General features: G+C 37.6%; 1 protein-coding gene across 1 annotated transcript in view; it reads left to right on the forward strand.

The window, feature by feature from the left end:
• Window positions 1–456: 456 nt before the first annotated feature.
• Window positions 457–16,582, forward strand: part of SLC30A9 (solute carrier family 30 member 9) — a 92,605-nt gene continuing 76,479 nt past the window's right edge. The window contains exons 1-2 of the mRNA XM_019025661.4: window positions 457–2,473; window positions 13,320–13,484. Of these exons, the coding sequence (XP_018881206.1) occupies window positions 2,365–2,473; window positions 13,320–13,484 (274 nt within the window). The 5' untranslated portion in view covers window positions 457–2,364. The remainder of the gene's footprint in view (window positions 2,474–13,319; window positions 13,485–16,582) is intronic.

Genomic DNA, 16,582 nt, shown 5'->3' on the forward strand with positions numbered 1-16,582 from the left:
CATTGACTTAGAAAGAGTGGTGTTTAAGATCAAGATCTTTGTGCCTTGGTTTCTTCATCTACCTATAACTTATTTAAGGTATTATGAATGAGACAGTGTACACAGAGGGCCTGGCAATTAGTAAGTGATTAATATTACTACTATTAGTTTTAAATTATCAATATATTTATTTATAAATTTGCTGCCTCTTCCAATAGAAAATAAGCCCTATGATACTAGAATCTTACCTGTTATGTATAGGTAGGCAACGCTGAATGTGTTTCAAATGGAGCATAAAAACAAAGTCTCTTGGTAAGGATGGGATTTAGGGTCAAAGGAAATTCCCCTAAGGAACTCTAAAACTGACATTATCTTAAGTTTTAGCACTTGGGGAAGTTTCAAAGACTTTCCAAAAGGATAAGTATATCATGATATGTAGGTATAAATACCAAGACAACTGCAGAGTTATTTTAATCCAAGTCTGTTGACGCTTTATTATGTGATACAGCATTGTGAGAGTTAAGGTAACAGAAAATGATACACTTTGTTCTTCAAACTTATTTGGCAAATCAAGGGTACTGGAGGTTTATAACAATTAGTAGTGTCTAAGTCAAGTTACACCCCAACTATACCAGGAAAAAGAAGGACAGGAAAGCACACACTGTGAAATTTTACTGTGCACCAACATATTTTACACATCAGGTGGGCTGTTATGGAAATTAAGAACTCTGCACAAAATGTATTTTTTTAAAAGTTTTATCAAAAAAGGAACATTTTCTTCTAAAAATGATTAGTACAGCTAAACAAAATAAAAATAATAATCCTATCGCACAAATTAAAAATACAACCTGAGAAGTTTTGATCAGGCTTGCCTAAAATGAGTTGAAACCAAAGCCATTTTAAGAATCCAAAATATGAGATTAGTTTTGTTCAAAAAGAATTATCCATAAAAGTTAATAGATGTTTGCATAGTTACCATAAAATAAGTAAGCCTTTATGTATTTTTACTTCATAAAGTTGAATTTCTATTAAAATCTATTACAAGAAAGGGAAAGTAACTTTCCAGTAATATTCAGATTTTTTAGTAATATTGAGCCTACATTTATGGGACATCATTTTTTAATGTTTGTCCACTGAATATTTTAAGTTATGTTTGTCATAGGAAATTAAATTTGCTTACCATTCTTAACGATAATTTCTTCTCTTTCCTCATTTGGTTATATTTATCTCAATTAGTATAAGAGACTTGTTGATTTTTTTAAAAATTAAGGACATACTAAATTTCCCCGAGATAGTTATTTTGCAGTAATATAGATAAGCGACTCAGATTAACTTTAAAACAAACCACCATACATTCCATTCAATTTATTTTTGCCAGGCATTGTTTTAGCGGCTTTATACAGCCATGTACAAAATAGACAAGATTCCAGCATCATGATGCTTATTTTCTATTCTAGGACACAAAATAGAAAAAAAAAAATCTCAAATAGTGATAAGCGTTTTGAAGAAAAGTATATAGGACAGCCGGGTAGAGAATGACCAGGACTACCATAGCTAGGGTGGTCAAGGAAGGCCTCTCTTGAGTTTGAGTTAAGAGCTGAATGAGCATGGCAGAGAGAAACAGTTAACGTGGATACTGTTCAGGTTTCTTTCTCCCTGGGACCAAAATGTTTCGAAGTTTCCATACCTCCGTTTACCCTAACTTGTCATGAACATAAAACCTCTTATATTGCAGGCAAAAATCTGAGGTTCACAGATTAGTAGGGCAAGTAACTGATTCCGAAGTGTGTACTTGCCTTTATGATACTGGATACACACTGGTGTTAACAAGGAGAACGATGTACGTGGCAGAGGTTCGGAGAGTACTGGACATGTTGGTTCTAATTTGGGTTTATCCTGGCAGGCTCTAGGTAGAGAGGCTCAGAAAACCTGCGTCCATCCTTCCCATCTTTCCTCCCATTTCCGAAACCACGGCCCCGGTTTCGAGTCCAGAAAAAAAGGAGTAAGTAGAACTCCCAAAGGACAGCTTTCGTGGCTGAACAAGATGTAAACAGTTTACGTGATGATTTCCAACAAAGCGCAAAAGTACAGGTGCAAAAGAAGACGGCAGACACCAAACTTCCCCTGCAGCCACGCCCTCCCCACTTTGGGAGTCTGGGTCCCCGGGAAGGAAGGCCTCCCTATTGGTGTTCAACGTGTTACGTCACTTCCGCTACCTCCACGGCAGGCGTCGCTAAATGACGTTGCCGTTTCCGGGTCACCCAGGCAGCTTGTGGCGGCTAAGGCATCGGTGTTCGCTGATGTCCAGTCTATGGAGTCAGTTGGTACCGGTGGCGGCGCGGAGGCAGAAGGCGGTGTCCGAGTAGGGGCCTCTGCCCCACCAGGATGTTACCGGGCTTGGCCGCCGCCGCGGCCCACAGATGTAGCTGGTCCTCCCTGTGCCGGCTCCGTCTGCGATGCAGGGCGGCGGCCTGTAACCCCAGCGACCGCCAGGGTGAGTGTCCCGCGCTGGCCGCTGGCTCCGTAGAAGCCGAACTGGAGGGCCAGGCTGGGCTCGGCGCCTCGCCTGGGGCAATTCGCCCACTTGCCTTTCGCCAACCTCAGAACCTTCCTTTCTGGCCTTCGCCTTTCCAGTTTAGCCTGCGCAGCCCGCGGGGGTCCTGACAGGTCTCTGACTCTGATGCCTCCTTCTGCAGCCCTAGCATGGCCCCCGCGGGAACTTGTGGGCACCTCGCGGGCCGGATTGCACCTCTGAAGGCTACTGCTTTGTACCAAACAAAATGTTACGTGCGCATCGCGGTGTCCCGCGGTTACTCACCTCCGCGGTTGGAAACTGCGGACTCCGCAAAGTTCCAGGGTCTTTGGAGCTTTCCAGCGCACCTTCATTTAGCACTTGGTTGAGATTTTCTTGGCCTTCTTTTTCTTACTCTCCCAACTTATTTTCTTAAATTTTCTAAAAGGAAGGAGGGGTGCTACTCACTACGGATCTTTCGGAAGAAGTACGAAAGTATCCGACAATCATTGAATGAACCCAGTTTGGGGCCGAAAAACAAAGGAACTCTTCAGTTCGGCTGAGCAGTCTTTTTGGTGAAAAGGTGTCAGTTGTAGTGGTAACCCAGAAAAAAAGGTGGTTCAAGAGAATTTTCGTCTCTCTCAACATTCTTTTCTGACTCAAATTTAAATGGTTTGAGAGTTTCCAAAATAACATTGAACTAATCAGGCTTACCTTCGTTTTTGCCGTAGCTTGACACACATTGCTTGACACTGAGAACTGATAGGAACTCTGAGGGAGAAGACAGAACTAAGTCCACCCTTAATCTAATCCCTCCATTCTTGGGATGCAGAGAGTATTTACCGAAACATTCATGTTCGAAGCCAGGTGTGGTGGTGCGCTCCTGTAGTCCAGCTACTCGGGAGACTGAGGCAGGCAGATCTTTTGAGCCCAATAGTTCTAGGCTAGCCTGGGCAATATAGTGAGCTGTCTGTAAAAACATGTTTGAAAAAACTGTGACATGTTCGTGACCTCCTGAAAGAAGTCGGAAGTTGCAGTCATTCGAGATTTTATGTAATATAAGCTATAGTAACTATGCTGTGGATATAAATTAGAATATATTCGTATCTTTTATTTGCAATAAATGTAAAGCTGAATCTTAGAATTTCAAACGGATAAATTTTAACAGCACTATTCCCAGGGCTTTTTTGGTAGTGATAGAAAAGTGTAACTGTTGAGTTTTTCCGTATTGGCAGTATACTGCCAGGTTCCCTTATGGACAGAATGAATCATCGGCTGGGTGCAGTGGCTCATGCTGCTAATCCTCAGGAAGATTGTAAACCTTAGGACGCTGAGGTGGGTGGATCGCTTCAGCCCAGGAGTTCCAGACCAGCCCAGGCAACATGGCAAAACTGCCTCTCTACAAAAAATTAGCCTGGTTTGGTGACGCGCGCCTGTAATCCTAGCCTGTACTCAGGAGGCTGAGGTGGGAGGATCGCTTGAGCCCAGGAAGTTGAGGCTGCAGTGAGCCTTGAGCATGCCAGTGCACTCCAGCCTGGGTGACAGAGTGAGACCTGTCTCAAAAAAAAAAGAAAAGAAAAAGAAAAATGAATCATACGTTTATACTGTACTCCAGAATCCCCAAGTAAGTTTCTAACACAATTGTTTCTATTGACCAAGCAATTTTGGCATTTTACACTGAAATTACAGTGGCTGTTAAATTTAGTCTAAACTGCCCTTTAAGTGTTGGCAAAAAGGAGTAGAAACAGTGTAATTTGTAATCCCTCTTCTGTGTAGCTGTCATTATGTTGAAAATTATGTATTCTTTGTCTCATCTGTCTGTGAAACACAGATAATTATTACCTATCTTAGTGGTCAAAATGACTTTGCAAAGTTGTTTGGAATGTTTATTACTACAAAAAATTAAAATGTTTTTTCACACTTAAAAATGCTTAGTAGGTTTTTAAAAATAACTTTGTGAAAATTTAGTTTCAGTAATGAAGCATTTCTTAAAAGGGCAACCATTATTATGGCAAAATTTAAAAATCATTTAGAAAAAGTACTATTTAAATTGGATGCATGTGAGAAGACTATTTGAAGAACTTTTGGAGAAAGAAAATCTAAAAACAGTTGTTTTTATTTGTCTAGAAGTAAGGTTTAGTTTACGCTTCTAAAATGCCTGTGGCTGGGAAAAGCTTATAAAGCATAAGGAGAGGAGGAAACCTTGAGGTATTGCTTGAATACTTAAAAATGAGGAATGCCTTTAAAGGCAAAATAGAAACTGTCCGAAAGAAATATGAGAGCCCTGTTTGTGATTTTGAGTTGTCTGATAGCCACATTAAAAAAAGTAAAATTAAAGATGAATTAATTTTAATATATTCTAGAATTAATTTTAATAACGAAATTAATATATTTTAATAATAAAATATATACAATTTAATACTATTTTATTAAGTATATTCAAAATATTTCAACATGTAATCAATATCAAAATTATTGAAGTATTTTACATCATCTTTTTGTACTGTCTTTAAAACCCAGTGAGTTTTACACTTTCAGCACATCACAGTTCAGACTAACCACGTTTTAAGTGCTCAGTAAACAGTGACTACTCAATTAGATAGTGTAGTTAGAGTTAGTATCTAAGTTATAAAGAATTTTTACAAACCAGTATACATTCCAGTAGGAAAATGGACAAAGGAATTGAATACAAAGTTCATAAAGTTGTTCAAGTGGCCAATAAAAATGCAAAAATGTTCCGTACTGAAAAACAGAGACTTTAAAGGGTTTTACTTCTCACTGCCTATTTCGTTTTGGCCGAATTTTTCATAATGATGATACCCCATATTGAGGGTGTGGGAAAACAGGAACTCTCTTAACTACTGATTGAAAACATAAACGGTTTATGCCCTCTGACCTAACAGTTTTTACTCAAAAGGATTTACTTTAAAGAAATAATCAAAATACATATTAAAATGTTTGCAGAAGTTTATTATAGTAATAAATTGGTAGTTCATAGTTATGGAGAGTTGGAAACTGAAATATATTATGATACATTTATTATGGGCTGGTGATGTATACAACCATTTTTTTAAAAAATTGTAATTCAGGGCTGGGTGTGTTGGCTCATGTCTGTAATCCCAACACTTTGGGAGGCCGAGGTGGGGGGATCACCTGAGGTCAGGAGTTCGAGACCAGCCTGGCCAACATGGTGAAACCCCATCTCTACCAAAAATACAAAAATTAGCTGGGCATGGTGGCAGGCGCCTGTAATCCCAGCTGCTTGGGAGACTGAGGCAGGAGAATCACTTGAACCCAGGAGGCGGAGGTTGCAGTGAGCTGAGATTGCGCCACTGCACTCCAGCCTGGGCGACGAGCGAAACTCCATCTCAAAAGAAAAAAAAAAGAAGTTATAATTTAGAAGACTAGCGACATGGAAAATACTCTTGTGTTATTAGGTAAAAACTGTAGAAAAATATGGTGAAAATATATACTGTGATATTAACAGTGAGTTTCTCTAAAAATTTTTTTATTTGTGTTTTACAAATGATCTACAGTACACATATACTTCTAAATAATAAAAATGTTACTTAGTTTCTGTAGTAAGTATATCCTTTTTTATAAAAAGTTCTTTGGGTTAGAATAGAGCACATATTTCTTTTTTTCATGTATTTATCCCTTGCCTCATTTGGCAAAAATTTGAGAGGGGAAGACACTTAAGTATACTAGATGAACACTGAAATTAATAAAAGTGTGATTTTTAAATAGAAAATAGAAATCAAACATACCGTGTTATTATTGTCTCCAATCTGCTAGTATTTATTGTCATAAGAAAAGTAGGCTGAGAATTTAACTTTTATCCCCAGCAGAGGTCCCTCCTCCTCCTCAACCTCTTTAAATAACTAAGAGTATTGACAGTTACAAAAGACCAGTCTGGCCAACATGGTGAAACCTCGTCTCTACTAAAAATACAAAAATTAGCTAGGCATGGTGGTGGGCGCCTGTAATGACAGCTACTCAGGAGGCTGAGGCAGGAGAATTGCTTGAGCCCGTCAGATGTGGTCTCAAAAAAAAAAAAAAAAAAAAGACCATTTAGACTGTCAATGCTCTTAGTTGTTTAAAGAGGTTGGGGAGGAGGAGGGACCTCTGCTGGGGATAAAAGTTAAATTCTTAGTCTGATTAAGAGAGCATTGACAGTTATAAAAGACCATTTAGGGCTGGGTGTGGTGGCTCACACCTGTAATCCCAGCACTTCGGGAGGCCGAGGTGGGCGGATCACCTGAGGCCAGGAGTTCTAGACCAGCCTGGCCAACATGGCAAAAACCTGTCTCTACTAAAAACACAAAAAAATTAGCTGGGCATGGTGGCAGGCACCTGTAATCCCAGCTACTTGGGAGGCTGAGGCAGAAGAATTGCTTGAACCCAGGAGGCAGAGGCTGCAGTGAGCCGAGATCGTGCCATTGCACTCCAGCCTGGGCAACAAGAGCAAAACTCCGTCCCCCCACCAAAAAAAAGACCGTTTAGGCAGGCAGACAGGAAGATTCTATGCAGATCAAGTTCATGATAGAATTTATTGTACTTAAGTATAAAATGAAGCTAACTGTAGTGTGTGCCTCCTAGAGTTTTTGTGAATGAGAATCATTCAGCATTGGATGCCAGGCATTATAGTTGCTGATAGTGTAGTGCTGAACGAGGTGGATGGTTTCCACCTTTCTTCCACCAGAAATAAATATATTTAAAGTGCCACAGAAGAGATAGGCAGGATGATGGGCTAGAAAGTAGCCAGGATGGGCTATTTCATTCGATAAGATGGCCTAGGACTCCAGCTTTTCTGAGGTAATGACTGAGCCTAGGCATGAAAGATGAAAATGAGCAAGCCACGTGAAGGTCTGGGAGAAAGAGCAATTTGGGAAGAGTAAAGAGGAACTGCAAAGATCAGACTAGTATGTATATATGTATGTATTTTTGAGAAAGGGTCTTGCTCTGTCACCCAGGCTAGAGTGCACTGACAGGATCACAGCTCACTGCAGCCTTGACTTCCTGGGCTCCACTGATCCTCCCACTTCAGCCTTCTGAGTAGCTAGGACCACAGGCTAGCGCCACCATGCCCAGCTAATTTTTATATTTTTGTTAGAGGCTGGGTTTCACCATGCATGTTACCCAGGCTGGTCTCAAACTCCTGAGCTCAAGCATTCCACCCATCTCGGCCTCCCAAAGTGCTGGGATTTTAGGTGTGAGCCACTGCGCCTGGCCCAGACAAATAGTTTTAAGGAGCGGAAAGAAACCTGTTGTGTCTAGGTTATGGTGGGGTGGTATGAAAATAAATTTGAGCTTTTTTATTTTTTGTGGGTTTTTTTGAGATGGAGTTTTGCTCTTGTTGCTCAGGCTTAAATGCAATGGTGGATCTCGGCTGACTGCACCCTCCACCTCCTGGGTTCAAGCAATTCTCCTGCCTCAGCCTCCCAAGTAGCTGGGATTACAGCTGTTAGCCACCATGCCTGGCTGATTTTTGTGTTTTTAGTAGAGACGGGGTTTTTCCATGTTGGTCAGGCTGGTCTCAAACTCCTGACCTCAGGTGATCCACCTGCCTTGGCCTCCCAAAGTCCTGGGATTACAGGCATGAGCCACTGCACCTGGCCGAAATTTGAGTATTTTAAGCCATAGGCTTAGAAAAAGAGGAGTGTTTTAAAATATCACTCTTGCCCAGTTGTAGTGGCTCACGCCTGTAATCCCAGCAAAATTTGGGAGGCCAAGGTAGGTAGATAACTTGAGTCCAGGAGTTTGAGACCAGCCTGGGCAACATGGCAAAATCCCATCTCTACAAAAAAAAATTTAAAAATGTAGCCAGGTAGGGTGGCACACGCCTGTGGTCCCAGCTACTCAGGAGTCTGAGATGGGAAAACCACCTGAGGCTGGGGAGGTTGAGGCTGCAGTGAACCATGATTGCACCACTGCCCCAGCCTGGGTGACAGAGCAACACCCTGTCTCAGAAAAACACAGGTGGGTGCGGTGGCTCACGCCTGTAGTTCCAGCACTTTGGGAGGCCAAGGAGGGTGGATTACCTCAGGTTAGGAGTTCAAGACCAGTCTGGCCCACATGGTGAAACCACATCTCTGCTAAAAATACAAAAATTAGTCAGGCGTGGTGGCACATGCCTGTAATCCCAGCTACTTGGGAGGCTGAGGCAGGAGAATCACTTGAACCCGGGAGGTAGAGGTTGCAGTGAGCTGAGATCACGCCACTGCACTCCAGCCTGGATGACGGAGTGGGACTCCATCTCAAATAAATAAATAAATAAATAAATAAATATGAAAAAGAAAAATAGAATTAAGCAAGGCAGTAGAGATGTATGTCAAGATGCAGTCTAGGAAGTTGTCATCATCTCCTATTGTTTCCTAACTCAAAAAAAAAAAAGATTCTCTGTTTTTTACTCTGCTCTGGCGAAAAGTTACATCAGCAGTGGTCTTCTAGACTGAGCTACTCCATCCAGGTCACACTTTTGCTGCTACATGATTAAGGATAAAAAGGATTTTCCTGTAGTTTTGGCTAGCTGAAAGGATTAAAGTAAACCAGAGATAGTCAATCTGTTAATGGTAGACTATATTACAAATTGTGATGATGATGTTAATAAGACCTTGATGAAGTTCCAGATAATTTAGCTATGGACACATTCTTAGGTTTCTTTTTATTATTATGGGCATTTTTTTAATACAGGGAAAGTATAAGGTATAAAGTAAAAACTATGCATAATTCAGATATTTCACCACATTTTTAGTAGTTGAAATCATACTGTGTAAGTCTTCCACTTTTTTTCATGCAACATTATGAGTGTTTTTCCTTGTTATTAAAAGTTTTTAATGAATACATAATAAAAGTATAGTTACCTGCCGTAACTTAATCATTCTTCTATTAGGGAACATTTGAGTTGTTTCTATTTTTTCCTGTGATAAATAATACCATGAGGAATCATCTTTGCATTCTATATTATGTATTTTAAATTCACACTTAATAACCTCTTTAAAAGGTTATATAACCTCTTAGTAACCTCTTTAACAGTTATTTAGCTTTCATATATTACTGCCTTAGAAATTTTGGAAAAGAATTATTGAAATAGTCTCTTAAGTAAGGAGACTGAAATCTAGAAGACAGGCTGCAAGCTTGACTCTGGCTCTGAAATTAGCCAGAAATAAACTCACGTTGCAAGAAATCTTTTTGTTTATTTTTAGTTGTTGTTGCGGAAGCAACGTATACAGTAAACTGAGTTGTCAGTTTGTGTGAGAGAAAAGGAGTGTCTTTTTGTTGTTATTCGTAGCCTAAAAATGATGGCCAGATTTTCTCTGGAAGCCAGAGTAGTGGTAGGTGACAAACCAGATTGGAGAGAGAGAGGACAAGTAGTGATCACTGGCAGTGGCCATTAGGTCACTAGCTACAGAGGCCATGAGAGTAAAATAAAGACGGAGAAGTGTGGCTGTTCTGAGTAGACTGCTGATAGGATACCAGTAACTCTGCAGTCTTGAAGACACAGCCCTTATATACACAGCCATAAGGAAGTTCTTGTCCAGGCCAGTAGAATAGTAAGTGCCAGAGTAAAGACTTCGTTATGTAGCTTGTTTAGAAGTCACCTTGAAAAAAGAATATTAATGGTGGGTAATATTTTTCACTATCTCTTTGCTTACTGGAATTAATGAATTCAGTAATTCTTTTTTTTTTGTTTTTGAGATGGAGTCTTACACTGTCACCCTGGCTGGAATGCAATGGCACGATCTTGGCTCACTGCAACCTCCGCCTCCCGGGTTCAAGCGATTCTCCTGCCTCAGCCTCCCGCATAGCTAGGATTATAGGCGCCCACCGCCACGTCTGGCTAATTTTTTTGTATTTTTAGTAGAGACGGGGTTTCACTGTGTTGGCCAGGCTGATCTCGAACTCCTGACCTCGTGACCTGCCCAGCTTGGCCTCCTAAAGTGTTGGGATTACAGGCGTGAGCCACTGCACCCTGCGGAATTCAGTAATTCTTTAACCAGTGGTTGTGTTTCTATTGCTATGTGTTAGGTATTATATTTGTTTTATTGAGTTAAATGTGCTTCAGTATAGTTTTTATAATATACAATATTAGGTGGTAAATGTATGTGCCATTTTCGGTCTCGTATGAATGCCAAATGTGTACTTTTAAAGTTGCTGTTACCTGAATTTCTACTGGTGTTAAAAATTAAGGACTTTTCAAAACAGCCAGCAAGAAAGCTATCAAAGATTATGAAGATAGTGTCAAAAGCACTTAGGAGTCAATTTTAAGAGGCCTCTACTGGCCCAAAATAGAACAGTTTGAGCATTAGTCAGGACAATGACTAAACTAGATTGAAAAATCCCAAGTAATATTTAAATTTATGAAGTTGTAATGATATACACATAAATTAAAAATGTGTCACTATTACAGGACCTTGGGTAATTAACCTATTATTTTGAGAACTGGTAAATAAAGGGAAAGAAGCATTTAGTTTGACTTTCCTATATGAACTACTTTTCTGAATAACCAATAAATGATGGATATTTTCTCTTTGTAGAAATATTCTGAGTAGTAAATGAAGGAGTAATAAAATTGGTATCATCATTTTGTAACCACCTAATGAATAAATGATTCTAAGCATTGAAGAACAGTAGACACTATCATCACAAATGAATCAACCAGTTACTGTGTGGTTCCTGATGAAAGAACTCATCACCACTTAACAAAGTAGTGTTGACCTAATAAAAATAGCCTGAAGTTAGATAAAGCCTTTACAGCCACTGATTTATAGAACATACAGAAGAATGGGCTAAACAATACCATAGGAATTCAGTCAGCAAAATTCAGCCTGGGAAACTACCAGGACAAAAATTCAGGACAAACAACCTGACTTTTTCAACATAAAAATTGCAGTTAAAAAAAAAAAAGACATTCTGTAGCTTAAAAGAGACTTAAAAGACGTCTCAATTAGTCCCAATATGTGGACTTTATCTGGATCTATTCACACAGAAACTGGAAAAAAATTGTAACATTTGTAACAACTGGAAATTTGAAATTGAGAATATTTGATATTAAGGCTTTTTTTAATTTCTGGTAATGGTGTTATGGTTGTGTTAAAGTTTTTGTCTCTTATAAATACATACTGAAATATTTATGGATGAAATTATATCTGAGATTTGCTTCAAATTAATATTGGTGCAGGTAGAGATGAGATGAAATTGTCCATGAGTTGATCATTGTTGAAAGTAGGCAATGGGTACGTGGCAGTTTATTGTGCTGGTTTTTCTACCTTTGCATACGTTTGAGATTTTCTGTAGCGTTTTAAAAGCAGAAGAGAACACTGAAAAAAATCTAGCATCAAGTCATGGAAATGGGTCATCTTCCAAGGAAGGACTTTTAAACTGTGGAGTAATCCCTCTTTAAGCATCTTAGCACAAATTCTATGAAAATATTTCATCAGTGTATGAAAAAAAAGTTAGTGGCATATTGTCTTTGTCAGGTAATAATTACAGAAGATATTTTGAATAGGGCTGAACAGTCAGAACACCAGTGGCCAGGATGAAGAAGATGCTTTTCTGGAGTGTGTTTCCTATGAAAATCTGCTTTAGCCCATATTTACTAATTATTTTTGCTAGTAGGCAGCATATTTTAATGTGTAGGAATCTTCTGCTGTTATATTTGCTTTACTGACCCTTTAAAAAATAGACACAAATGACCAAAAACATTATAGGCCTTCAACAGTTTCCCAAATAAGTAAAAGAATCAGTTCACATCAGAAAGTTTTTCAAGAAAATAAGTTCTAGGCCAGAAACTTGAGTGAATACTTATGTTCCCTTATGTCCTTTGTGCTCTTCATATTATTTTCAACATTCATAATAATTTATGTTCCTGATGAATTATCTGAGCCATTAAGAAATGGCTTTCCTTTCAGAATGCATATATCTGCACACACAATCCATGAATTAACGTTTTTGGAAGATCATTATTAAGCAGTTACAAAAGTTTCAACTCTTAAATGCTTAACCCTCCATCCTTGGAAAAACTTGACTATCTGTAATGATGTAATTTGATTTCACCTAAAACTTTACAAAATATATGAATGATATCTATATAGGGTTTTTGGGTTCTTTCAAAAAGAGGAATTATCAGTACTCATGGTAAAAAAAGAGAAGGAGGGTCACAGGAAAGTAGGAACAAATTTGGTTTTCTAGTACTTGGGTAAATTGTGGAATATATTTTCCTTCTGTATTTGAGCCCTTCAAAGCTCACAGTCAACCCAGATGAAGCAGCTGAAGTGCTTTGTAATTAGTCTTCTATTCTTCACTCAATTAAAATTCCCCATTTACTGAGGCATCTCACCAAATGTTGATCTAATTATCTGATTAAAAAATCGGTGACAGTATGAATGAATGATTAATATAATTCACTTGATTGTGAAATGAAAGAGGAATAAATCTTTAGCTAGTGGAAGAAGGACACAGGATAATTTTGTGTAGGAAGTCTTCCTGACCTTCCCTCCCAGAGTCCTTTATTCTGAAAAGTAATTATGCCAACATTTTTTTAGCTTGCAACCAGCATGCAAAATAAAGAGTATCTATTATGTACTATATACCTTTCAAAATAGCTGAATAGCATAAATATTTTATTTGATTTTTTTATATTTTTTAAAATTTCCAAATAAGTTTACAAGTTAGAGAAAATTAGAATGTTGTCACTAATTTTTCTTTACAAAATGGTATTTCATGTGTACCTAGAAGCAGTGAAACACCTCTGGAGAGGGTGGCTTGGCAATTAATTATGCAGCTAGGACTTGGTTTGAAATTAAAGTATATATATTTTTTCTTTTAGAGTGGCAGAATTTAGTGACATTTGGAAGCTTTTCAAACATGGTTCCCTGTAGTCATCCATATATTGGTACCCTGAGTCAAGTAAAGTTGTACTCCACAAATGTTCAGAAAGAAGGACAGGGATCACAAACACTCAGAGTGGAAAAAGTACCATCATTTGAAACAGGTATGTGTAATTTTTTTAATGTACTTTTTTCTGTATACTGGAATAGTTTGTGTAAAATTATTTGTTCCCTGGGTGTTTGATAGTACTTACTTATAATACTGTCTGGACTGATGTTTTCTTTGTGGGAACTATTAAAGCACTTATTTAATTTCTTTATTTTTTCTATTTCTTTTTGACTCAGTTTTCTACGAAAAACTGTCTACTTATCTACATAAACTAAAATTTTAATTTATTGGTATAAAGTGTATAATAATGTTCCCTGTTTACTCCCAATAGCATATGTAGTTATGTCCTTTTTTCATTCCTAATATCTGTCTTATTTTCTTGGCTAGTCTTCCCAGAGGTTTGTGTTTTATTATTTTTCCAAGTAATTTTTTTTTACTTTGAACCATTATATGTTTGTATCCTATTTCGTCAATTTTTACTTTTTAATTATAGCCTCCTTTCTGCCTTTTTTTGGGTTTGTTCAGTCATTATTTTTTGTTTTGTTTTATAACTTCAACTTTTGTTTAGAATCAGGAGGGTACATGTGAGGGTTTGTTACATGGTATTTTGTGTGATGATGAGGTATGAGGTACACGTGATCTCATCACCCAGATAGTCAGCATAGTACCAAATAGTTTTTCAACCATTGCTGCCCTCTCTCTCTCTCCCTCATCTAGTAGTCCCCATTGCCTATTTTTGCTATCTTTATGTTCATGTGTATCTAGTGTTTAGCTCCTAGTTATAAGTGAGAATATGTGGTACTTCGTTTTTTGTTTTCTGTGTTAATTTGCTTAGGATAATGGCCTCTAGCTACATCCATGTTGTTGCAAAGGACATAATTCATTCCTTTTTGTGGCTGCATGGTATTCCATGGTGTATATGTACCATATTTACTTTATCCAATACACCATTGATGGAGACCTAGGTTGATTCTAAGTCTTTGCTATTGTGAATAGCGCTGCAATGAACATATGAGTGCATGTGTCTTTTTGGTAGAATAATTTATTTCTTTTTGATATACACTCCCTGATGGGATTGGCTGGAGTTCTTTGAGAAATCTCCAAACTGCTTTCCACAGTGGCTGAACTAACTTACATTCCCACCAGCAGTGTATTAAGTATTGACTTTTCTCTGCAGTCTCACTAGCATCTGTTGTTTTCTGGTTCTGTCATTCTGTTATTAATTGTCAGTTAGATACTTAGTTTATTAACCCTTCCTTCCTTTCTGAAGTAGACATTTAAGCCATGATAACACATCCCACAGTTTTGATATATAATATTTTTATTATTTGTAATTCTAAATGTATTCTTATTTCTATTGTGATTCTTCTATGACTTTTTAGTTGTTAAAGTATCATTGTAAATTTACAGATAGATGGAATTTTTGTTTATCTTTTTGTATTTAATGTATTTCACAAAATGTGGTCTGTATTGATTCAGTCTTGAAATTTGTTGAGTGTAACATTTTAGTTTAGCAATTGGTCAGTTTTTCTAAATGGTTTTCCTGTGCTTGAAAATAATGTGTATTTTTAATTGCTGGTGTGGTGTTTATACACATCAATTCTTATTTTTAGTTGTTCAATACAGATCTTTGTCCTGTTTTAAAAATTCATTATTACCAAGGGAGATGTTGGAGTATCACACTCTGATGGTAGATTTGATGGTCTTTTTTTATGGTTCTGTAAATTTTTGCTTTTTATAATTTGAGGCTGTCATTAGATACATACATATTTAGAATTATTACATAACACTGATGAATTATACCCTCTATCATTGTGCAGCTACTGTTTTTCTTTAGTGAGCTCTCCACTACATTTCTTTTGGTTACTATTTTCCCATCCTTTGATTTTAACTTAATTTTGTGTTAATATGATCATCTCTGTCTTTTAACTGGAAGTTTAGGCAGTGTGCATTTACTGTAATCACTGATATAGTTAAACATATTTCTACCATTTTATCATGTTTCCTTGTCCTGTTTTCTTAAATTCCTTTTTTGCCTTTAATTTTTTTTCTCATTCCGTCATCCTTTCTCCTCTATTCTCTTTCTCTCATTTGAAAGTTTTAGACTCTGTGTCTATACTTCAAAGCCTAAAGTTAATTGATAAATTTACTTTCCTTCTGAAAAACACAAAAGCTTTAGAGTGCTTTAATTCTGATCACCGCCTCCAACTTATGTGCTATTTGTTGGCTAATATTTTCTGTCTATTCTGCTCTTTCTCTGCTATAAAGTATGCATTGTTGCTTGCTTAGATTTATTCAGAATCTTTGTTAGCCACCTTTTCTTATGTCTGATCTTTCTGTCTGATGTACATCCTATAGAAGTTCGTTTAGGTGAGGATCTTTTGTGGGAAAGGCACATTTAAGATGTTACTGGATTGTTTTTTGGCTTCCACTAATTGTTGAGAAGTCAGATACTATGCCTTTGTTTGTATATTTTTTCTATTTGACAGCATTTTAAATTTGATTAACTTTAATTTGAAAGTCTTTTTCTTTGGTATAAATGGCAGTTTTATTATGAAGTAACTAGGTATGTATTTCTTTGTATTTATTCTACTTGAGATTTGTTGGGCTTCCTGGATCTGAGGATTGATATTTTTCTACAATTCTGGAATTCTACAATTCTCTTATTATCCCTTCATATATTACATCTTCCCATTTCTGTATTATCTCCTTCTGGAACTTCAATTAGAAATATGTTACATCATCTTATGTTTTTCATGTCTTTAAACCTCTCTATCGTATTTTCTATTTCTTTACCTTTCTGGCCTGCATTCTGTATTATTTCCTCAGGTCTACCAGGATCACTAATTTCCTCTTTAGTTGCCTCTAATATGCTGGTTGATTATGTATGTTGGGTTTTTCACTTAAATGATTATATTTTTCTTTTTTTTTTTCTTTTTTCTTTTTTTTTTTTTTTTGAGACCAAGTCTCATTCTGTTGCCCAGGCTAGAATGCAGTGGTGTGATCATGGTTCACTGCAGCCTTGACCTCCGGGGCTTGACCTACCTTAGCCCCCTAAGTAGCTGAGAAAACAGGTGTGTGCTGCCATGCCCGGCTAATTTATTTTTATATTTTGTAGAGACAAGGTCTCCCTGTGTTGCCCAGGCTGGTCTT

The sequence above is a fragment of the Gorilla gorilla genome, chromosome 3 (genome assembly GCF_029281585.2).
Source record: "Gorilla gorilla gorilla isolate KB3781 chromosome 3, NHGRI_mGorGor1-v2.1_pri, whole genome shotgun sequence".
Taxonomy (NCBI): Eukaryota; Metazoa; Chordata; class Mammalia; order Primates; family Hominidae; genus Gorilla; species Gorilla gorilla.